The sequence below is a fragment of the Micropterus salmoides genome, unplaced genomic scaffold (assembly GCF_014851395.1).
Source record: "Micropterus salmoides isolate LMB-PRFRI ecotype aquatic unplaced genomic scaffold, ASM1485139v1 Ms_hic_scaffold_2, whole genome shotgun sequence".
In the NCBI taxonomy this organism is placed as follows: Eukaryota; Metazoa; Chordata; class Actinopteri; order Centrarchiformes; family Centrarchidae; genus Micropterus; species Micropterus salmoides.
Genome location: NW_024041150.1, coordinates 48,505,782 through 48,530,858, shown reverse-complemented (window position 1 = coordinate 48,530,858; position 25,077 = coordinate 48,505,782). Strand labels below are relative to the sequence as shown.

General features: G+C 39.3%; 2 protein-coding genes across 5 annotated transcripts in view; one reads left to right on the top strand and one right to left on the bottom strand.

Moving 5' to 3' along the window:
* The window catches only part of LOC119913138 (Fc receptor-like protein 5), a 135,462-nt gene that overhangs the window by 5,763 nt on the left and 104,622 nt on the right, over window positions 1-25,077 (top strand). Inside the window, exon 8 of one of the 3 annotated variants that reach the window (XM_038732461.1) lies at window positions 401-1,390. The exons of the other annotated variants lie outside the window; for them this stretch is intronic. Within the exon in view, the coding sequence (XP_038588389.1) occupies window positions 401-412 (12 nt within the window). The 3' untranslated portion in view covers window positions 413-1,390. Of the gene's footprint in view, window positions 1-400; window positions 1,391-25,077 lie in introns of those variants that run through there. 3 annotated transcript variants of the gene reach the window in all.
* Window positions 8,567-25,077, bottom strand: part of LOC119913142 (V-set domain containing T-cell activation inhibitor 1-like) — a 39,249-nt gene continuing 22,738 nt past the window's right edge. The window contains exons 1-3 of one of the 2 annotated variants that reach the window (XM_038732472.1): window positions 19,177-19,372; window positions 9,601-9,951; window positions 8,567-9,363 (exon numbers count right to left, since the gene is read on the bottom strand). In XM_038732472.1, coding sequence (XP_038588400.1) covers window positions 9,224-9,363; window positions 9,601-9,951; window positions 19,177-19,246 — 561 coding nt within the window. In that variant the 5' untranslated portion in view covers window positions 19,247-19,372 and the 3' untranslated portion in view covers window positions 8,567-9,223. Of the gene's footprint in view, window positions 9,364-9,600; window positions 9,952-19,176; window positions 19,373-25,077 lie in introns of those variants that run through there. The other variant, XM_038732470.1, reaches the window with a different exon arrangement.

Sequence of the window (25,077 nt, the reverse complement as noted above, 5' to 3'; positions counted from 1 at the left end):
AGGTAAATTGGTGACCCCAAAGTTACTTTGTAATGACGGATTAAAGCAGGTCGGCACAACAGCATGAGTTATATAAGTCCATCAGGACCCCCGCCAGCTCCCCAGCACATGCTCTGAGCACACATCCAGGGATGCCATCAGGGCCTGAAGCTTTGCGTGTTTAACACTGCTCTGACGTCAGTAGGGAGGAGTCGGGGTTGGTGGTCAGCAGTCAGCACTGCCTTGATTGAAGGTTGTCCTTCTCAAAATGAGTGTAGAAGTTGAGTTGTTAACCTGGTTGAGGAAGGAGATATCAGAGTAAGGTGGGGGAGGGGCGGTTGGGCTTGTGGTCACTGGTGTGAGTTTCTTTGTCTCCAACAGTTTCTCATGTTGTTTGAACTGTTTGTGTTTGTGTGTTCAGAGTGTCCAGTAGATCCAGAGGTCGTCTACTCTTCACTGAGGTAGACCTTCACACCTTCACACCAGTCCAACCACTGATGTCCAGCTGGCCTGGAACTGGTCCCCAGAGCCCCTCACACCTCAGCACATCCATTTATTATGTTTCACTGTTAGACTGTAGACTCAGGCAGCTACAAAGTAAAACATCTTTATTTTTATTTTTCCTTTATTTAACCAGGAAGTCCCATTGAGATTCAGAATCTCTTTTACAAGAGACACCTTGTCAAGGTAGCAGCCAAATCACAACAAATGCATACACTTATACACACTTATACACAAACAGTAACAAAACAGTGTCCCAAAAAGACATATATATCCATTGGAAAGCGACATATATGACTGTTCCCCATCATGACATCTGAGAGTGTTGGCAAGTCCAGCGACAGGCGTACTGGACTTTCAGTAAGTCATTTGACCCTAAGTCATGTGACGTTTAACACGTAGTAAACGTTGTGAAACGGTCAAGTTTAGGCTACAGAACCACTTGGTTAGGATTAGGAGAAGATCTCAGTTTGGGTTAAAATAAGTAATAAGTCACGTGACTGAAGTCAAAAAGCTATTTAACTTTCTCTCACACGGGACTCGAACTTTGGTTTCCAGAGTAAGGGTCCGTAATTTGCTTCACTCGTCCATCCACCCCTCATCAAGACTTTGTCGACCTTTAAATTACCTGACTTGTTCTGCCACTAGAGGTAACGGCCAAACTAGAACGTAAATATGTGTTGTGAGATAAATAATAAGAGACATAGATGAACGTTTCTCTGGTGAGGGCGGGCTGGAGAGAGACAGACAGGTCAGATTTAGTGCAACAAAAATAAAATTGTTATTTATTGTTTTGTGGGTGATGTAATAACTTTACTGCTATTTATATTGGATTAATTCTTTTTGTTTCTTGTTGAACAGCAACTTGGTTTTTTTTCTGTTGGATCAATAAACTTTGTCTCGTTCTTGTTTTTCCCCTGTGGTTCTGTGGGTTTCACAAAGCTGTCGGATGGAAAATTTGACAAGTAAGTTTGACTGTGGCTCACTGATACACACACCCCTCTTCAGTGCAGATCACTAAAAATAAACAAGACCGCAACCACAGACTCTAAACAGCATGAATGTCTTTAAACGTAAGTATAATATAAGATCTTATTTATGGTAAATGCACTTTTTTACGTCCTTTCATGGACATGTTGTGCCGAATTCTGCCTGCCTGCCGAGAATTGCATCAGAGAGAAAACTAGAATAAGTTTTCTCCATATTTATAATATTTCTCCATCAAATACGATCCAGTTTCACCAAAATCAGTGAAAAAGGTTGTTTTTGTACAGTAATCAGTGGGGCCGGCCCCCAGAAACACTGTGCTTCAGCAGCATTATATTGAGAAATCTTTTCATTGGATGCTAAATGAATACAGCAAGTGCATGATGAGTCATCATTTTAAAATGGTTTCCAAGTAACAAACTTTTTTTATGTTTCAATTTAAACATGGATTTTGGGAACGTGAGATTTGTGTTTCTCTAAAAATACACTGAGCAGACAACGCGTCATTGATACTTCTCATCTTCATTTGCCTATTTGGCTTTGAAATAATCCAAAAGTAGCTAAAAGTAATCAGATTACATTACTTTTATTTTGTGGTCCCTCCACTCTGCCCGCTGTTCTATTCACACACAATGAAAAGTCGTGATAAAGGCAGATTTTTCTCTCAAATAGAATATTTTCAGTAATTTACTACAGCCTTGTGAAATGCTCTCATTGCAGACATTACACAAGGCTGTTGGATTGATTTCGTTTTCCAATTTAAAATATTTCCACATTGCAGACATTGTAGCCACGTCCTGCCACAAACGGCTCTCCGTTAAATGACACTTGTGTGACAGCTAAAGCATTATAGGTATCAGGCTTAGGTTCATGCTCAATAAAGCCTCGATCCTGATCGTTGATATCGGATCGGAACATCCCTAGTAAAAAGGCGCGAGACAGTGCCCTCCCTAGACAGAGAAAAAGGGGGGGGGAAAAAAAGCTCAACATGGTAATCAGAGCAGAAATCCCAGATGGACTTACTAATAAACTCAACCATAAAAACATTATAATCATTTGAATTCATAAGGACCATTACTAATGGCTTATAATTGATAAATATGTTTGTTATTAAGCAAAACAATAACCAATATCCACTTCTCCGCACACCTTTTTAAAATGACTGTGTTTATAAACACATCGCTGCTTACTGGGTAACACCTCCGACACCTAACACCACCTAACGAGAGAAAACATACCTCACCTTTTGTTTCAAGGAAACATGTTCAACCCTGAAACTACAGCAAACCGGAGCAAAGCTTTTTGAGTTTTAACTTGGCCCAGACGTGTCATCAAGGCAAAATAACAAATATGACCAAGGTCATAACATGAGTAAATACTGAATCCTTTACTTGATTTACTTATTTGGTTTTTCTTTGTTGTTGTTTATTGGCCCAAAAATGTCAAGAAGTTATAAAAATGTATATTTTATATTAAATAAATTTCAACACAACCTGAGAATTAATATATAAACATAAATATCATGATGCTGGCGTTTCTGATGCTATTACTAAGAGTCACCAAAGTCTTAAAGCTCAAATGATCAAAACTCATGAATATTAAACAAAAAGCAATCAATAAAACAAAAGTAAAAACTTTAAAGCAACAATTAAAAACTGGCCACCACAGTGAAAACGAACTCTTCTGACTGTAAGTTGATTTTCTTTTTACTTTACAGAGAAACTTTTTGTCATTATATTTAAAAACATCCAGCTGAACAAACAACAGAAGAAGAAAGTTTAGATTAGAAATGATGCTTGGTGGTGACATCAGCAATGACATCATCATTCGGTTGGTCCAATCCCTCGCCATCTTCTCTGAGTGGAGACGTCGTCGTGGAAACAGGAGGGTTCCTTCCAGCAGAGTTCAGCTTTCATTTAATTAACTACCTGATAAATTAACCTGAAAAAAAAGATTTTTGCTTTTAAATGAGGCATATTGTCATCGGGACATCGATTGATTCAGTAAGTGATCGATCATTGGAGTATGGGTATAGCCCACCACTTAGTTCAGACTGAAACATCTCAGCAGCTGTTGGATGGATTGTGAAATGTAAACATGTGGGATCCATTAAATATAAATCATTCTGGTTGTTGGAGAAATGCTGCAGCAGCTTCCTGTTTGTTCTTGTCTGTCAGCAGTCAGTGCAGCAGCTGAGCCAATCATTGACTGATGATATGAACATTTAGCCAATCAGGTGATGAGACGCACTTTGCAAAGCACTCTGGGTGAAAGCTCCATATAAACATGCAGTCAGGAAGCCAGCAGGGGGCAGCGCAGGAGCTTCTCTTTGTTCACAGGAGGGAAAAAATCCTGTGGATGAAAGAAGAGCTCCATCATCACTGCTGAGAGCACAAAGTGAGAGTTACACCAGGAAACATCCAGAGAGGAAAACTGAACTGTGGCAGCAATATTTCAGAGACACCAAGTGAGTGTCCTGCAGAGTGTGACAAACTGTTCTACTGCATCTGTACGTAAACTAGAAACTTTAGATCAGTTCCAGCAGGTTATTTTATTAAAAACATCTCACAGACACATTCAGGTTCTTCTGGGAATAAAAGATGCCTTGGCTGTGCTGTTTGGTAGATGTATGATTTGTCCAATAGGACTGGTCATTCTAGCTTTCAGTGTCAGTTACAGCAAATCAATAATTTTACAAATGCACCCATATTAATACATTGTACATTTTCAACCAACAGTGAGCCTTTGATTTTCCCTCAACCTTTAATGCAGCTTAATGCTTGAGTGTCCTCATATGTCCTTCTAGTTTTGCAGTACTGCTGCAATAATGAAACCTGTCAGTGAAGTGTTTTATCACCAACACACAACTGAGCCATGTTTTAGCCATCTGTTTTGAAATAACAGGTTTGTTACAATAAAGATTCATTTCAGATATTTTCATTTCATTTAGCTGATGCTTTTATCCAAAGTCACTTACAATTGCTTTACGTGTCAGAGGTCACACGCCTCTGGAGCAACGAGGGGTTAAGTGTCTTGCTCAGGGACCAATTGGTGGATGGTCACAGTCAGGGTTGGGAGGGTTACTTTCAAAATGTAATCCTGTACAATTACTAATTACTTGTTAAATGTAAACAGTGATGTAATCCAAGTACTTTTAGTTACTTTTGGATTACTTCAATGCCAAATACGCAAATATAAACATGAGAGTATCAAAGATGTTTTGTCTGCTCAATGTATTTTTAGAGAAACATACAATTATAAAATATCCCATTCCCATGAAATCAAAATGGATATTTAAATGTTTTTATATGATTTACCTTGCACTGGGCCTGTACTTCATCTGGCCCATCAATGACAAAAATGTTGTTTTGTAGGTGTTCTTGAAGATATTTTAGATTGTGTAATTTCCTGGAAAACGATTTTAAATGTTGATAAATCATCCTGCACTGGGGAACACATTGATTTTGCTGAAACTGGATCATATTTGATGGAAAATATTTCCTGGTTTTCCTGTTTGTAATCACAATTTTTACAAAACGTACCTGTAATCTGATTATGTCTGTTGTTTTCTGTACTGTAACGGAATACAGTTACTTTATATATGTAATCCGTTACTCCTACATTCTCATGAGGAGTTTAGCACCCCTAAAGGTTTGGTCCCAGAGTCACCCCTGTCTCAAAATAAGAAGTGCTCCAGGTTTGCAGGTTTCTCCAAGACACAACTGAAATGGGTTCCCAAATATAACCTTCTGTGGCGTTAATATACAGAGGCAGTCCCTCCAAGTAAAGTTTGTGTGATAGAGAGAGAGGGCCACAGAATACATGAACACCACTGGTAAAATGTGTTTCAGATATCCAACAGAAAAGCATTACTGGCGCAAGAACAAAAAAATAAGAAGACATCTGACAACCAAACAGCAGGGGTGGAAAAACTACTAGAATATTCAAGATGAGATAGAAATGTTTGATCTCACACTGGGGAATATCACTTTTTACTGCAGCTCCAGATACAACAGAACTGATAAGAAAATACACTTTAAATAATAGTAGAATAGAAATATAACAGAATTTGAAAAGTAAGAATAAGAGTTATATATACTCTGTTAACGTTATACATATATAACCCAAATATTCCAACTCATTCTACCTTTATATTAAAGGCCAGCTTTATGATGCAAAACAAAACTTAATAGAGGTCCTTGAGGTTCTTGAGAGTTGGTGTGGATGATCCCTGTGAAAGAGTAACCGCCCAAACAGGATGCTCTAAGTCAATAAAATGCGCCCGCAACGAGGCGAGAGAAACAATATAATTTAATTTGTCAGCACTACATGTGGCATTCTTTGGTCGGGGGATTTTGACAAGGTTATTGATTTGTGTTTGTTTCATTAGTTTTTTGTTTTGTACCAATTAAATTTTAGAAGAAATAAAAAAATGCTCAATAAATAAATAAATCCTATTAAATGCACCAAAAGTAAATAAAAAAATTAGAGCTGCAAGCAGCGATGGCCGGGTCCTTGCACCACAGATGTGCCGTTGCTCTCCCGACGGGGTTCTGAATTGTCACGCGTCAGTCAGTGGCGCCAGTCACGTATGTGTCAGTACATCACGTGTGGAACACATTGTTATTGTTATTATACTTCTTATTATACTTCATTTTATATATACCTTTTAAATGTATTTAAGTGTTTTCTTGCTTTTCTGGTGTATTAGTTTTTATGTGTTTTATTGCCTTTGCACTTGTTAAAGTACTTTGTAACTTATTTTTGAAAATTATTAGTATTTTTGTTATTTTTATTTTGAAAATCTTATTTAAATTGAATAGTGAGTGTCAGACAGAGTTTACTTCCTGCTGCCAGTACGTGGCGCTACAACTATAAATGTAGATTGGTGTGTAGATGTGTTTGGGGCGGGACCATTATCAAGCAAGTTATGACTACTTCCTGTTTCATGGCAAAGCGTGGTACTTTGCCATTGAAGCAAAACTCACAACCTTTACAACAAGACATCACCAATGTGTTAAGGGTCTGAGCTGGTTTTGAAGTAGATATGGCCAACTTGCAAGAAGTGATTCATCACAGCATTGAAGTAGTCACTTCCTGTTGTGCCACAGAAATTTAGTTCATGTAGGTAAAACGCGCTGCATAGGCTGCTTCATTGAAGGTCACTTCCTGTTGCCAGCAGGTGACGCTATGACTATGGGTGAAAGTGTTGCAGTATGAGAATCTGACCTGAAGAGAGGCTTTCAAGGTGGTGACTTGAACATTTTCAGGTGACTGGGACTGATCGCTGTCATCTATCCGATTCTGTGCCGGTTACATCTTTCGTTATGCAGTCTATGGTCTACATGCAGACTGCGCTGCACAGTGTTTCATATAATGTACGCAGCAGCACAGAAAGATGTTGTTATTGTGGAAGTTGTTCACAAAACAATTCGTTATGCATCTATAGGAATGTTTTGTTATTAATTCTCGTGCTGTGTGTGTCTTCACTCGTAAACAAACCTCGATCCGTCAGCGATCTCTGACGGCCCTGCTGCTGCCTCTGTCTTCCTAGACCCCCCGCACCACGTTACTGCTCATCTCTCTCGGTGTAACAAATGGGTCGAGGAAAGACAGGACCGCAGAGTCCTTCAAGCTTTTGACTGGCCCTGCTGCTGACGCACTTCTCCCTCTCCATCTTCTTCTCCTTCAAAGTCTCCTTCCTCTGACAAGAAACACACATAAACATGAAGAGTTGAACACTGTTCACTTGTTTTGACGGCAAGGAACCCTTCGGTTTTGGAAATGTGCTAATGCTAGTGCTAACTTGATTCATAGTAAATTACAACTCAGCTGTAATCAAGCAGACACGCATTTGTCCAGATAGCCCATCTTACTCCAAACGATCTCCTTTTCAGTCCTGTCTCCATAAATTTATGACGCTGTCAGTCATTTTGATTTCTTCTGATCCACGTACAGCCGCCTACCTCACCTCCTACGTCAGTGACGTCCGGGCAGTCTCAATGTTAATAGGCTTTTGCAACATAGCGTCATGCGAAAACTTTGAACTCGCGCAAACAAGCAAAGTGTCGCACCAAACACATCTTCTGCATCGATTTGCGTTTTTGCATTCACTTTGCATGTAACCAAGCCATGCGGAACGCTCACTTTGCGTTTGTATGTGAGCACCCCATAGTGAAAGCTCTTTGTTCAGAGTAACCTGTCGCACTGCCAGTGTGAAGGACTGAAGCAGGAAACTAAAAAACAAATATCATCATGTTTCCTTCTAGCTCGATCTCATTTGGGAGGCAAAAAAGCACGACTGAGCATGTTTACCCTGAAACCTCAGACGGTGGCTTCACTGACCTTCTGTGTTTGTCAAAGGTCAGCAGGTAGTTATATTTATATTATTATAGATGATTATTTGTTTGTTTCTCTGAACACTGAGGGACCTGAATGTGATGTTAACACATGACAGGCTGGTTCCTGATGAGACTGTGATGCAGAAAACAAACATTACTTATTTAACATGACGTCTGTCTGTTGGCAACATGTTGATCACAGCTCATCATCTACTGCCTGTTAAATGTTTTATGTGGTGATACTTCAGTTTGAAAGGTAACAGCACACTGTTTTCTCTTCCTGACTCCACAAAATAAATTGAAATTAAAGCAGGTTTAACTTTGTGTCTTTGAGCAGCAGCAGGAAAACTTGTCTCCTCCCTCATGATACAGTCTGCAGTATTTCTGATCAAAAGATGTTTGACTGACTGATTTGAATCCCAAATGTGGAGGCAAAGTGTTTCAGCTGCTGTTGAACTCAGAGCTGATCAGGAGCTTCAAACTCTGACTTTCTGCTTTAAGAAGGAAACAACACGTTCTCATGCCAGGACTTCAGCAGGGTTTCCTCTGTGTACTGTTTAAATTACTGCAAACACTGCTTCAGATTTTTATGAAATGTCATGAAGTCACAATTACACGACTCTGTGAAGGCTTTTAGTTTGACACGTCAGTAAAGACACACTGGTGATACGCACTCGGCGGCCGCAGTACTAACTCTGACATGGGTGAACATGAGACAGACAGCAGAGATGAAGGCAAAACTGAGATGAGTCAAAGCAGCCGAGGTGATTATTTTATTTGATGATTAGATAGGTGTTTCAGTTTTGAAAATGTATGAAATGATTTGTCCAGAGAGTGGGCTGACAAGGGACAAATGTTGGCCTGCCCCCTCTGCTGAAAAATATCCTGGAGGAAAAAGTGTTTCAGTGTCCGTCAACTAACTCCAATGCAATCCATTTTCCTCAGGTGACAGAACCAAAAGTCAAGGTTGAGTTATTTAAACTTTGAAGTTACACACATTACAGATCAGAGATGAAGTCAAGTCCACATCAGCACGTTCAGTCCACCAATCAGCAGCCAGAGAGTAACAACCAATCACTGCTCCCCACAGTAACCAGAGTGACTTCAGTCTGGATCCTCTCTTCATCACACGTCTCTACAACAGCCTTCATAAAAAGACTTGAAATCATTTAAAAACATGTTGATGATCTGACTGCAGCTGGAAAACAGTCACAGCTGATGATCCAGCTACAGTCAGTCACATCTGCCTCCACCTTTTAGATACTTCTGGATTTATTTCATGGGAGACACATGAGACACATTTACTCACTAATTCTCATCTGCTGGCTCTGCTTCCTGCATCGGCTCATTTTCAGGAGCAGCAGGTTGGTCTGAATTATTGTCTTTGCATTCTCTACATTTTGTAAAGTTCTTATTTAAAAAAAACAAACACCAAAAACAACACCAACAAAAAGAATCACAACAAATGACAAACAACAACAAACTTTCAGTCCCACATTTCCCTCCTTGTTTCCTCCGTCCTTGCCTCCTCTGTTCTCGTGTCCAGCTGTGTGACCTGCAGAGCAGAAACAGGCGAGAGATATCAGCTGTTGCTCACCTGAGAGACAAAGAGACACTCTGAGCTCTACACGCTGACCTGAGAGACAAAGAGACACTCTGAGCTCTACACGCTCACCTGAGAGACAAAGAGACACTCTGAGCTCTACACGCTCACCTGAGAGACAAAGAGACACTCTGAGCTCTACACGCTCACCTGAGAGACAAAGAGACACTCTGAGCTCTACACACTCACCTGAGAGACAAAGAGACACTCGACTCACGATGGTGACGAGTTCAGCTTTGCCTTTTTCATTTTCCCCTTTAACACGACACTCATATGTTCCAGCGTCGTTGATGTTGACGTTCTTCAGAATCACAGAAGCGTCTCCGTCCTTCATCTCTGGATCTCTCAGCTCCACTCGACCACGATAAGATTCATGCTGGTAGTTTTCATTTGAGCTTCTGTCTCTGAAGAAGAAGACATAACCATCATCTGACTTCAGGTCAGTTCTGATCCACTTTATCACTTCTATGTCAGCACCTCTGTGACTCTGACACTGAAGAGTGGCGTCCTCTCCAGGCTTCACTGTCACCTCCTGTGTCTCTGAACAGAAAGAGAAAAGCGTCCAGTCAGGACTTGTAATGTTTCCTGTTGTTCAAACATCTTTTGATGGAAGCAGCAGAGATCAGGTCTCTATAAAACAGCACATGTGAACTCAGCAGCATTTCAAACCCTGTTCTCAGACAGTAACTAGGTGTTCAAAACAACCAGTTTAAAAACTCAAATCTGATTTTAGTAAAACTCTGAATGCCTACATTTTGCTGTCCTGTTTTTTGTGGGAAATGGAAATCACTTCAGGGTCATTAATATACTATTGTGTAATTTTACATGTGATTCTGATTGTTCTTGCCTTGTGATTCTAAAAGTTAAATTGTATTAGACACTTACAAATGTCTATAGAGCTGTTGGTTGCAAATACATATTGTAAAAGTAATCAAGTCCTTTCCCTCTCAAATTCATATTTTGTGCAGGAGAATATGGCTTCAGTGATTTGCTTGCTATGATGCTCATTGACAAGGTTTCTACAACTTTGCCTCATCATCTGTCTGGGCTAACGGCAAGTAAAGCCACTCAAAAACATTTGTTGTGTGACCGTTATTTTTTTTGTTTACATATTATTTAATTCATATCCAGGTTGATGATCTGTGCTGCTCTTTAGGTTATGTTCAATGTTTGGAGAGGAGTTCAACCAGTTTTCTAGAATATGTACTCTCATGACTTTCAGCCAACCAGCTGACCCTCAGACAGTTTTGTGTCTTCATGTGGTGTGAGGTAGTTTTATCAGGACAAATTCATTGTGTGTTCTGTGGAAGTTTTACAAAATTTGCAGTATTTGTGTGTTCTGCAGCCATATTGATCAATGGCTGTGATGCTGCTGGTTATATCAGAGCAGCGTTTTTGGGTCAGGGCCCCCCTATCCATTGTCCGGGTCGGTCCTCATCCCCACATCAAAAAAGATGTTGGCTATTTCCTCTGAATATTATTGATATTGATTAATATTATTGTTGTTGCCCAATGTCAGCTGGGATTGACTCCAGCACCCCCCGCGACCCTGTACGCAGGATAAGCGGTTGATGATGGATGTTACTATTGTTATTAAAAAACTAGAAAAAGTACATAATTGAATGAAAAATAACAATTTTATTACTTCCCCAGGTAACAAAAAAGCCATGTGAATAGTAATTATATTTACTTAACAAGTGAGTGTTCCTCCCAGAAACTGTTTTCTTGGCTGCTGCACTTAACAAGTGGTGGGGTCTGGGGGGTCCACCCTCCACATAGAAGCTCGTATATAATATGCTTAATAACAAAGCCGTGGTGCAGCTGTAGTCGGTGGATTTAGACCGATAAAAAAAGGGACTGGTAACACAACACCTTGAAACTCCTGTTCCGGCATGCCGGCTATGGCTTTTCACACAGACATCGCTCTGCCTCTGTTACTACCAACATTCCCGGCTCAGAGGCGGATCAAATCGGACCCCGCTTTCCGGCTCGGTACCTTTCACACAGCGCAGCGAGCCGCGACATTGGCGTCATAATCCCGGAAAACTGGGCAGTGTGAAAGCGACTAAAGACTTACCCGAAAGATGCCCCAGCTAACGTTACTGGTGGCGTGGAAAAGCCTCACCGTTACAGGCCTAATACCATATCTCTGAGACAGATCATCTATCACTACCAGCTCATCAATGATGTGCTTACTGATTGTATTTGATAAAAGGTATCATTCTAATGAAAAACCATATATATGTGCCTATGGTTCATACGATAATGTAGAAAATTTAAGGAAATTATTTAATAAGTATGTCCCCTCTAAAGTAAGGACGACTTTAGCATTACAATGAGATTGAAAAAAGTCTCAGTTAGGCTTCTTAAGTCTCAGCTTTTTCACGGCCTGGGTTAACACCTTTGTATACAGTCTATGGTTAACACCCCTTTAGTGTTGTTTTTGGACGTCTGGCAGTCAAGTTAGCAACAATAATATGCAACGTCCGGTTAGGCTTTCAAAATAAAACTAGTGAATAACGTTTTGAAACTGAATGTTACTTGCGTTTCATAGGCAAACGAATAAAAAAACTCAATATTGTAATACAGGAAACAGGTGAAAGTATGGTTCCTTCTCAACCATGTCTCCTCCTTACCATAGACTGTAGCCCACATAAAAAATATGGGCCTTAAAGCAGCGCTAGTTTGACCCTCGGCGCATCCAGTAGTCTCTGCAGTGTGCGCTCACTTTAGTGCCAAATTGCACCGAACAGAGAGAAGCGGGCTAAGACGGAGTTGGAAAAATGAGATCACACTGGCCCAGAAGTGGGTCTTAAGTGTAAAAACACCATCACTAGGGATTTTTTATTGACGTCATTTGCCGAAGGAGTTTTTTTCCCTTGGAAACTCCGGTGAGTATAGTTTGTAACCTTTAGTAGAGAGCTAAAAGTGCAGCGTGAAGCTAGCTTAAATAGGTGGGTTAAAACCATACACTGTAGGTTAAAAGCAGTTGGAGGATGTTGTGAACTGTTGTGTTGGGCAGTAATCTTATTACTTTTCTCCCAGTAACTAAGTAGTGTAACTAATTACTTTTCTAAAACAGTAATATTAGTTACTAAGGCAAGTAACGCTGCGTTACTGGTTACTGAACGCACCTTCCTTGATGTGAATCCACGATTGTGCGGCAGTTCAGCGGGACCAGACTTTGTTGTTCATGTCTGCTGTTAGACAGTTTAGACTGTTTCCACAGCTGTAAGTACCTGCTGCCATTATTGTGTCACAGTCTAAGATGCAAAGAACATTGTCGTCTATTGTAAACTCTGTGCGACCAGCAAAAAGCTTTCAACCGCGAACATTTCTACATTTATTTATTGAAGCATTTGCTGAAGCAGCACAGTGACTTGAAATTTACAGAGAGAAACAGCTGCTGCCACTGATGGTTGGACTTGTCCGGAGAGAGTGTTACTGCTCTTATAAACAGGCTACATGTAAGGCTACACAAACTGCTTTTTAAAAGTCGGGATTTACTCGCTTTATTTTTTTATTTCATCCGGTGGCGTTAAGAAACATTAGGCCTAGGCTATATGCTTTGTAAAAACCACACTCCTTGCTGCTGTTATGGATATGATGTCAGTTAAAAAGTCGGGACAGACTGCTTTGTGTGGGGGTGAAGGGGGTTGGTAGCAGCATTTCCCATAATTTGCCTCTAATTTGGATAATTATCAACGCTGACCCCACATATTAATTTTATATATTGAACTTTTACTAGGCGTATTTAAAATCACTTTTGATTAAGGAGCTGTATTGAGGAGCATATTTATAAGCCCCCCTTCTGTTCAGTATTTTTTGGTTGTAATTTAATGTAATGTAATGCTGAGAGATGGAGAAATTTCATGAATTCATAGTAGTGATGGCTTAAATGCTACCTGGTACAGTTTGGTAACGTTATAACAATGTAAAACTTAAGAACACAACAGGGTGATGAGATTGAGTTTTGACAAACGTGACGAGATCTTATTTGAATAACATTGACTGTGATGATTTATCAGATTTATTCTGCACTATATGTGCAGACTGATTTTTGTAGAGGTCAACTCTTCACTGGGTTCAAATGGCGAGCGAATCCCAGAGATGATGCACCCTGTATACCCAGACATGTTAACTTCAGAGCTCAGACAAAGTGCAGCTCACAGTCCCAAACAGTGAAAGTTTGTTCCTCAGTGTTAAACATTTCATTTTTATATTGAAACTCTACATGTCTCATTACCGCTTGGGAACAAACTGGATGTGAATCTGGCTGCGAGGTGGGTCCACTTGATTAGTATCACGTAGAGGCCTTTAACAAGAGAGTCGCGTCAGTGGGGGTCCAAAATGCTACATCGTCACATGGTTCATGGAGACCGCAGATAGTTCCTGGAAGTCCTAGGCGGGCAAGTGAAAATGAGCGAGAGAAACTTCAAAAGGCTGATTTTAAGTGATTTTTCGTCATTTTATACAATTTTTTACAATATTTGTACAGCACAATGACACGTTTATGTAGTTACATAAGTATTTATTTTTTTAAATAAGGACATATAGGTTTGACAGTAACAAGCACCTACTTTGTTGACATTTTTTGGCTAACCTTACATTCGATAGTGTGTTATTCTTCATGTTTAAAATTCAGATCAGATTTACCTTTCTAACATTCCTTTTCGTAATCCCATGGTACCAGGGTTAATTGATCTCAATGACTTGTAATCTTTATGACTTCAGATAGAACAGACAGGTGACTATCAATGGTTGTCATGTATTAATGTAATAAATCTCCAATAAACTCAGCATGGTAAGTGTTTTTTTCCCCTATGTACTGTCTTACAATAGTTTGGTTTATTAAAAACATCACTGCAGATCATCTTCAGGCTCCACTGAACCCCCTGTGATTTTTGTGCTGAGAGAGGGAGAACAAACGAGAGAGAGGGTTAGACAAACCTACACATCTATAAAGATTCATCCAGGTCATGTTTATCCAAGAAAAGTTGAATCTGGAGCAGCTGGACTTGGTTGTAGATGATTGCTCTCAATTCAACCTTTCTTCTAAATGGCTACACGTTTGATTGAGAAAGTTATGTACTGTTAAATTTTGGAACTTCATTAACAGCTTTTTGCAGCTGATGTTGGCATCAGTTACAAGATAGTTTGTTAGTTAGTGAATGTTTTTATTTTTTCAAACAGTTCTCACATACAGGAACTGTGATGATGATGTGATCTGAATTTGTACAAAGTAATTATGTAATTAGAGTAAACATATCCAGTAGAATCGAGTGTTCACCAATATGGTGCATTCAGCCACTATGTTGTATTAATGTGGGTAAATAAACCTGAATTGTTGTCTGGAAATAAACTCATAAGCTAAGACAGGATGCAGACACTGAAAGAAGGGAAAGAAAATGATTGAACATTTTAAGTATGATTTCTTATAAATGGTAGATTATAATAGGCGTTTACAATCATGTGTTGTTTTCTATCTCACCATGGTCCACTCAGTACTCTTTAGCATCACTGCTCCTCCACCTCGCAGAGTCTACTGCTCTAATATAATTAATGTTTACTATGAAGATAGTCTCTAAGATACTGTTGAGGATCCGGTTTTCACATCTGGACTGGCACTGGGCCAGCTCCATTTATTAGTTCTGGCCTGGATTCACACCACCTCAGGCCTCTTTCATAACCTTGATCTATACCCACAAAACATATACAAAAATATGTTTTTTTTTGTTAAAGGGATAGTTAAAGTTTTTACCATCAGATGTTGTGCATGACACACCAAGTGCTATGGATCCTACTACTAGATAACAGTTAAGGTATATCCTTTCTGTCTGAGAAGCCAAAGGGTTACTGGGTCTTGTTTTTTTTTTTTGTATTATTCTTTACACTTGTTAAAGCACTTTGTAACTTGTTTTTGAAAAGTGCTCTACAATAAGGATTATTATTATTATTATTATTACTGGGATAGTTTATATAATGTATAACAAATAGTGACTTGTATATCACTAAGGTACACTAAGATTTCTTGTTTCTTTCATTTTCGTTTTCCTTGCATTTTAAACTCGATTACTTTTTTCTTTTGAATTTAAAAAGCATGGACAGTCAAAACTACTGTTACACTCTGTTACAAAGACTGTTTCTATTTGTCCTACACAGAATTTCAACAAAGAAAGTGATAGAACGCACGAGTGACACATTTTAAATTTTATTTAAAATACGCATTTTAAATTTTATTTAAAATATTTGAAATGTCTGAGATAAAAAGAGAGGACAGAAACTTAAAACAAAGTAGATAATTGCCAAACTAACATTCAATCTAATAAACACATTTTACAGCTCATTTCTGTCTTTAACAACTGTAGGAACAAGAAACTTCACTCCAGTTGACTTGCAGGTGCAGGTGATTAGTTTCTAGTAACCGTACAGTAACCACACACCTATGACACAGGTGTTATTTTTAAATGAATGCAGAAGTATTAAACTCTAATAATAGCAACAGTGTGGCTTAGTTAAAAAGCTCAATACATTGACATTGCTATCAGTCTTGCATAGTGTAGTGTACCATTAGTAATGATGATAGTAAGAAAGTAAGATTTCTTTCTCCCTGAGAGAGATGAGAAGATATATACCACACTCATGATACCATACTCTACATATAAAGCTAAAGCCAGGAGACACACGAGATTCTACGGCCTAAACACACAAGATAACGTTTTAATTAGCGACAAGCGATAAGTTTGTCTTGATAGATGATTACTGCCAGCCATTAGATTTTAACCATTTTCCATGACCATGGTATAAATAATAAAGATTTTATAATACAATATCCAACTCCAACTAGTCATGTGAAACCCAGAAAACTGTAAAATGTTCATACACATTGTTTTGGTGGCTTTACGGGAAACACTGATGAGGCAAGTGGAGAAGTGGGAATGCCATAACCCTCACATGACACCCATCAAATCATCAGTAGTGGAAGAGTGGGGGATGGCCGATGTGTTCATTTCTGCAAAGGATAAAAGAATGTGTGATTACTCAACTGATAATGGAAATCACAAATTACATAACATCCACAGAGATTAGTAATTTTAAAGGGGGCTGGACTAGACTAGGGCTGGAAGATTTGACCTAAAATCAAAATCCCAATTAAGAGAACATTTTACCGCGATTACAACTAATGAATGATTATTTAGATTTTTGCCCTCCTAGTTCATCTACTAGTCACCTCCACATATAATACATATACTAAAATACTTACATTAGAACATCAACAGTGTTCTTGTCAGCATTTCTTTAAAATATTTCTTTTCCCTTTACTCCTTTCCAATTAATCTGTTTGAGAAAACCACTGAATGTATATTCCAAGATTGAACAGTAAATACTATTAACAGAATGTTATCTGTGAACGTTGCTAAAATAAGGATGAAAGAGCACTGTATGCAGATCAGTGGTGAAGTTACTAGTACAGCAGAGCTGACCGGAAGTCAGACAAAATGTAAAAAGTAGTAAAAACACACAAAACATTTTATACATTTGACAGTTATGTGTAACGTTACCTGTATCTATATAATCATATGAAAAGGACAACAAAAAAATTAAGACCTTTGTAAATAAATGTAAGAGACTTATTTTGAGAATATTAAATTCAATGAGTTTTTAAATTATTTTAAGACCCAGTGGGTAACGTTACCCTGCATGACAAATGACCCCAGGAGCTCAGCTCTGCTAATGTTACAGGTTTGCACTGCATTGTGATTTTGGAACAAACCCCAGTGGTAGTAACGTTATGTACAAAGCCAGCAACAACAAGAGAAAATGTGAGGCAAATTAAAAAGAACGAGTAATGCTGATTGTACCACTTCCAGCCATCTCAGTGTACTGATATCATGAACCTCATTGTAATTTTTAACTGTAAAATTTGATGAATTACTGAGAACCATCAGCCTCTAGACAAAATAACATTTCTTACAGCTCCTGACAGAAATCTGAGGGTAAACACTTGGTAAGCTTAACATAGCACACTATATCCCTCGGAAAACGCCCCAAATAAATATCCAGAATGAATCAGGAACTGCTCCTCAACCATATACCGCAGTGTGATTTCATACAAAGTCAATGAAAAGACACGTAGAGAGGAGATTTCCCGCCCATAGACCTTATTTGTCATAATGAATTTACGTTTTGATTAATGTCAGATGAAAATTCCAACTTCTTTAGATGGCTTTGATTTTTTAAACACTTAACTTACCATAACTTTATAACGTTATGCTCAACTATAGCCAAGATCAAATCAAAGCCAGAAAAAATACTTACATTAACTTAACTTACCCTATTAATCCAGGGCTGAAGAAAAGATTGAACCTAAAAAGGAGACAGGTGCTGTCAGTTGGTGCTGTTGGAAACTAACGTTACAGCATCGTTGTAAATTAACTAACGTTAAACAGCATTAATGTTTTATGCTAGCTGCACACAAAGTTGTTTATTAATGCTAGCTAGCTTAGCTATCCGTTCATTCAGTTAATTTAGCTAACCCAGCTAAAAAGCTAACGTTAGCCAATGACTCTTCAACAGTTTTAGCCATTTTAAGAAGTTAAAACCCGGTCAAAACATTCCGATGTGACGATGTTAACAAGCATTACACCACTATTAAAAACAATCACACTAAACTGTTTGACTGTAACATCGTTCAACTTACTGTTATAAACTCTGTCCACAAAGCCTCCAGTCCGAACTGATCCAAAGAAAGAAACAGTTCGCGCGCTCGTTCCGACGAGTCCGGGCCAGAACTATTATGATTCCGCCGACTGATGGAGGCTCACGCCCGATCCTGAGTGCACACAGACTACATGCGGGCCGTATCCGGAACGGGGCAGTAAAACGGGCGTGACTGTTACACGGATCTGCCGGTTTGGAGGCGGATTCGGCCCAGAGTCAGCTGCTATCTGGGTAACCAGCCTAGTTCAAATGAATGAAATGACTCAAAAAAGATTAGTTCATTTTAATGAACGAGATTTGAAGATTCGAGTCTGTCAAAAGAGTCGAACTTGCCATCACTACTGCCGGATAACAAAAAATGGGCAAAGAGGCGGGTTGTGAGTAGAGCTGAGGTTGTAGGAATCACGCCCGCCTAGTTTGACATGACCAAGTTAGCTGAGGCTAAGAAGCTAAGGCTAAACTAATGTAACAAACAGCTGAAATATTAAACAAGTGAAGTTTATTATTTCCTAGAAGCTTTGAATCTTTGTCCTTGTTTTCCAAATGTGTCCCCAGTCTGTCCGTCCTCTACTCAGACTGTGTCTGAACTACTTCTACTGAGGAAAGAGTCCCTACAGTATGAAACTGCTTTACTTCTCAGAGAGACAAATGAAGCTGCTGGATCTGCATGGACAGACACCACGAGAGGGGAGAGGACACATGTTGGTCTCTGCTGTCCATCCGTCCACACAGTAAACTACAGTGCTGGACAGGAACAGAGGTCAGAGGTGGAGACTCTGTTCACAAGTCAGCTCATAATAAACTTTAGGAGGTTACAAATTCTGTAATTCGGCTGAGTCAAATTCTACAACATATATTTGAATCAATAATATAATGAATATGTCGTAAACAACACACCACACAACAAGCTGCAGCGATGAGTCGACGCACGTTATGTGAATCGTATTTCCGTAATTGATGACATGTATGAATCACACACACACACACACACACACACACACACACACACACACACACACACACACACACACACACTCCTCTTACCTTGACACAGAACCAAGATCCATGAACATGTGAACAAAGCCAGGAATGGTGCTGATGTTAAAGCGACCATGACAGCAGAGCTGATGAACCTGACATCAGACTTTGTCCTGCTCTGTAGTTTCTGTTGACAGCTGACCACCTATGGTGATCAACAGTGATAACCTCTTGATCGCTGAATGTCAGGTTGAGTCAGACATTTAGCAGCAGAGATGATAAATGTGAAACAAGACTGACCTGTTCTTTCTGTTTTGTAGATGTTTTACTCTTTGACAGTGGACCCGCCCCACTGAGGGAGTGGGGAAGGTGTCATGTGGTTATAAAGAAAGCTGAACTGTTTGCTACATGACGTGCACATAGGCCCTTTAGCATATTGTTGGGATCACAGGGGCCTCATGGAGCTGAGGTTGTTTATTTGTGATCTTGCTGAACTTTTGTGTCCTCAGACACCTCACTGATTAAAACAGCAGCATAAGCTCACTTCCCTTTGGCTCTACTCCCCACCTGGACGGACCCTGGGGCCACAACGGCTTCCCAGTCTGGCCTGCTGAACCCAGTTCAGTTAACTCTGAGGAGAACAGGCAGAGCAGCCAGACCCTCTCATCTGTTTCATGACAAAGCAAAGAGTGCAACTAAACAATTGTAATCCAGATTTAAACAAAATGTGAAATCCGATTGGCTAGTGTTGATTTCTAACAATGTGATTGGTTTAGATCTGTCACTTGGTGTAATTTGACACTTCCTACTTTAGCTTTCTGTAGGTGTTTCTGTCTGTTTCTGTGTGAAAGTGTGTCGGTTCAAACATCAACAAACTTTTACTCAGAAATCAGATCTGATGTGTTTGAGATGTTACATATTGTTGTTGTTAAGAATTTGATTCCATACTATGTCTGTAAATTATAAACATTGATGCAATGAAAATGTGTAGAACTCTACAGTACTTATCTTTACAGGATGTTTTTTCAAAATGAGTTTTTCCTCATAATCTGAGCCTAAAATTTCCAGTTATAATTTTTTGTATGCCTGTTGATTTATGAAATAATAAAAAGAGATATCCAAAATCCCCTTTGTAAAACATTTACGTATAATGTGCCAACAAAATAAAACAATTTTGACTTAAACTACGATGGATTGGCGACCTGTTCAGGGTGTACCCCGCCTTTCGCCTGATGTCTGCTGGGATAGGCTCCAGCCCCTGTGACGCAGGATAAGCGGTTGACAATTGATGGAATTTTGATTTATTTCAGGGTTCAGATTTTAGTTCTTGAAGTTGATGCAAATTAGCGCATATTTTATTACATACTGCCTCATTTGCATATTTAAACATAACATTACAGAAAACCTGTAATACAGAAAAATATTGTCTTAATGTAAGTAATCAACGAGGAATGTTTCATAGTGATCTATTTGGGTTTTTTAAACACCTGCCATCTCTCACCTTAATTATTAAATAATAATAATAATAATAATAATAATACATTATTTAAGATAAATATTGATGCCATCTAAATATCCAACACAGTGATGTCCCTGTGTGAGACAAAGTAATGGTGCCGCCTCTTAATTTTCTATAGTATTGAGAGATTAACAACAAAAAATATAGAAACTACAAAATTGTTTGATGACTAATGATATTAAGGGCTACAGAAGGTGGACACAATAACATTCACGTTATAATATGATTCAAATATCCAAAGGAAAATAGGAATTAATCCACTGTTTGTCCTTAAGGCACACTTCAGTGTGCTCTACAAAACAACAAAAGTAGCCTAATGTTAAAAATGCTGGGAACGATTTGAGAAAGAATATATAGTTTGCATATAAAGTACAAGTTATAGTCTATAAACCTGGATTCATTACATTTATTCATTTAGCTGACGCTTTTATCCAAAGCGACTTACAATTGCTATAGATGTCAAAGGTCGCACGCCTCTGGAGCAACTAGGGGTTAAGTGTCTCAGGGTCACAATGGGGGATTGAACCTGGGTCTCTCACACCAAAGGCATAGTCTTATCCATTGCGCCATCACCACCCCCTCATGGCAAAATTGTTATCCATGAAAAAAGCTAAAATACCCAGCTTTTATATAAAACTGCTAAAGTACTATTTTATGCATTTATTTTAGAAAATATATCCTAAATCACATGACGGGAAGGAAAATAGAGAAGATATTGTGGTAACATGCTGTCATAAAAAGTCTTAAAACGTAATAAATTTAGGCCATTAAAAAGTCTTAATCGCTATTAATTTTGTAGATATTTTGTTGATGTGAAATTTCCTGTTCGCCCAAAGAGTATGTCTGCTAAAACTGCAGGTGAATTGATTCATTTTTTTTGCATAGCCAAAAATACCAGCGCAGCAGTCTTAAAATATGTTGAAAAAGTCTTGAAACAGGTCTTAAAGGTTTTGAATTTTACTTCAGGTTTCCTGTATATACCCTGGGTAAGGTAGGTCAGTGATGACAGCAATAGAAAGCACCACCTCACGTATAATCAGAATATCCTAAGATAAGATCAGATATTGTTACGATGGTGTGGTGTGGGGACAGAGAGGACCCGAACGCAACTCTCAAAGGGAAGGAGGTTTATTGAAGGAAAAAGGGGGTGATGGACTGGAGTGGAGGGAGAGGTGGATGCCGGGGAGAAATGGGCACGGGGAACCGAGGAGACTGGGACCAGAGAGCCGGGGGACACTGGGGCCGAGGAAGAGAGGAGGCACAAGGAGAACAGGGAGGACGCCGTGGGGAAAGTCCGGAGAGGAGAGGACCGGAGGACGAGCCCAGCCAACAGAATAGAGGATGAGGGGGAGTGAACCTGGGAGGGAAACAGACAGAAAGACAGGGTTAGTGACACTGCAGGGACAAAGCACAGGGAAATAAACAAGTTGCTGAATGAGTGCGCAAGCTTGAGAGGTCGAGTGGCAAGGACGATCAAGCCAGGATGGAGTGGAGAGCCGGGGCAGAAATACTGTGGGAGATGAGGCTGACTATTGGCAGGTGTGGCAGGCAGAGGAGGTGGCTGGGAGAGAGAGGGAGAGCACACACAGGGGAGGAGACACAGGGGGGCAGGCAGAGAACAGAGAAAACCAGGGAAGAAACAGAATCACAGACAAAAAAGGGTGAAAAAACCAGGACACTCACCGTCAGCCGGGCTGCCACCACAACAGATATAACTTTATCAATCTGCTGTAGGGGAAATTTACTTTGACATAGCAGCACAGAAATGTAGAAATGTAAAAGAACAGAAGCAGTAATGTACAATCAGTAACATTCAACATAGATGTTTAAATATAAATAAACTGTATACTCACGATATACGATCGTTATACAATTAACATTCTAAGTGGATGCACCAGCCAGCAGCTAAAAGCAGTGAGTGGAAATGGAAAATACACAATGTACATTCCTCCTTCTCAAGAAGAACTGGATACAATTCCTTTACCACCAGAAACAAAGAAATTTGAGAAGCCCAAAGCCCAGTGCAAAGAAAACAATAATTGAGTATTGTTTTTTCCTGATATGTATATGAAATTGTTTTGTTTCCACAGCCTTATTAACATTGACAGTCTGGAACATACTACTGTACGACTCAACAAGGCTCGGCCAGCAACTGTTGAAGCCTGGAAAAACTTTTAATCCAATCTTATTTTTTGGAAAAGAGTCAATAGCTGAAGGACTCAATTGTACACCTGCTACTGAATTATTTCACTCTAATATAGTTGTAATGCTCTTGTGTTGTAAGGTATTTTCATTGTACCACTTCTGTAATGGATGTCCATGGATATGTCTGTATCCCCCCCACCACCTTCATATCACTAAAACTGTTGTTCACAAAAAAAATGGTTTTGCTTCAGATTCCAGTAAACATTAAGGAATGCAAGAAAGAACTTGTAGATTTTTGTGATTCTGCTGAAGAACTTTGTTAAACCATATTCTTTTAGGCTTTATTTCAGGATAATTTGTATTGGAAAATGACACATCATTGTGGATTGTGCTATAAAGTGTGGTTATTCTATTTCATTCCAAGGAAAGCTGTAGAAAAGAAAAGGTAAGATATTATGTGACATTATGTGCTGTTTCCCATTAGCACTCACAAAGTGCAGGTATTTTTTTGCACCAACTGCAGGTCAGGGTGGTGCACATGTCACTTTGCTGGTGCTCTAAATAAGGCCCTACAAGTTGAGTATCCTGTGTGCAAAAATACATTTCACCCTGACATCATTGAGATCCATGCAGCTAGTTGCAGATTACAGAACTGTTGGTTTCAGTGTTACTTTATTTTTATGTATACCACGTTAATTTGACCATAAATTACACGTAAGGAGATTGTCTATGTATGTATGTGATTGTTTATTGTGTTAAGGTAACTTAGGACAATCTGTTTTCTTTATGACCTCATTGGTGGCATTGTGACCTGCAGATACACTGGAATCGTGTCTCTGGATAAAAAAAAGACAGCATGATAAGGTAGGTTGTTAACATTTTTGTTTTTCATTACAGCAAAGGAGTATTGTACAACAATTTGTGACTTGATTTAGCATACTTGTTGGTTCTGAAAAATATGGATTGCCAATCATTTGGAATCTTTGTAAAACAACTTTAAATGTCACCAAAGTATAATTTAACAAAGTGGTGATGGCTACTTTTCTCTAAACTAAACACGATTGTACCATACCTGATGAAACACTTTTGTATTGCCCATTAGAGCTGTTACACTTCACACCACCATAAGACTCATCCCGATGCTCCACCACCTTGGAAAAGGCCTGCAGCTCTATGATCTACCAAAGATTATGAAGACCCATCAAGACCTTTGCCAACCATTGTTTGTTACAGGGGAAGTGTGGCCGTTCTGATAAAAGTTCAATTAAAAGGGTTTAACTAAAAATATATTTAAACGGCATCCAGCCAACAACATTAGAAAAAATGAGTGTGGCTGATACACATTAAAAATTCTCAATTAAAAAAATGTAAGTAACATATGTTGAGAGGGCACGCCGACAACGCCACCTAGGGATAGCTACCCTGAGCCCTAGGACTCACAGACACACAGGTTCTTTAAAGCGGCTTCTCCCACGGTTGCCCGCCGCTGCTTCATCTTAGCTGCTGCGCCGGTTCCATCCGACCGCACCTGTTACTCGTTGTCTATTTACCACGTCAGCAGTGGTGTGCGGCATTCACAGACAGTCTTGCCAGTAGTAAAATTAAAATCACACACATGCATTTTAAACACACCACTCCACTTGCAATAAAAAGTACAGCACAAATAACACACTGACAAAACATACGCAACGCTAAAATCATAAGTCAAGGTACATTCTCAACTACTCACTCAACTACTCTTAGGCCTGACTTTCTCGCAGGTGTCCCTGTACATCTTGACTCCCTGTAGGCCAGGGGTTTTCAAAGTCTGAGACTGCTGGCCTTTCCCTCAGACAAGGCTTGGGAATCGGAGACCCCTCACCACATCTTTAGTTTACTTGTTAAGTTTTGCTTAATTCCTGGATGCCTATGGGATCATGATTATATTATTTGATCCCATAGACACTCAACATTTGAGCCAAAATAGCCTGATATTGCTGTTTGACATAACTTCTGACTGCACCAAATAATTTTAAAAAGGTTTGTCCTGAACTCACATGTAGGCTATTCTATGTGATGTCCTTTTGATAACTAATGCAATAAGTAATTTAATATTGTTTGACTTTTATTCACTGAGCCTCCACTGAAACAGTTTGGAGCCCCCCTTTGAAAACCCCTGCTGTAGGCTATATGATGTCAGTTTAACTATCATTTCTTAAAGGTACCGATGATAAAACGCTCACTTCATTAAGCTTAGGGCTGAAATGACCTCCTGTTTACAAGCAAAAGATACCCACCCAAAAAAAGTTACTGGGTTTCAGTGT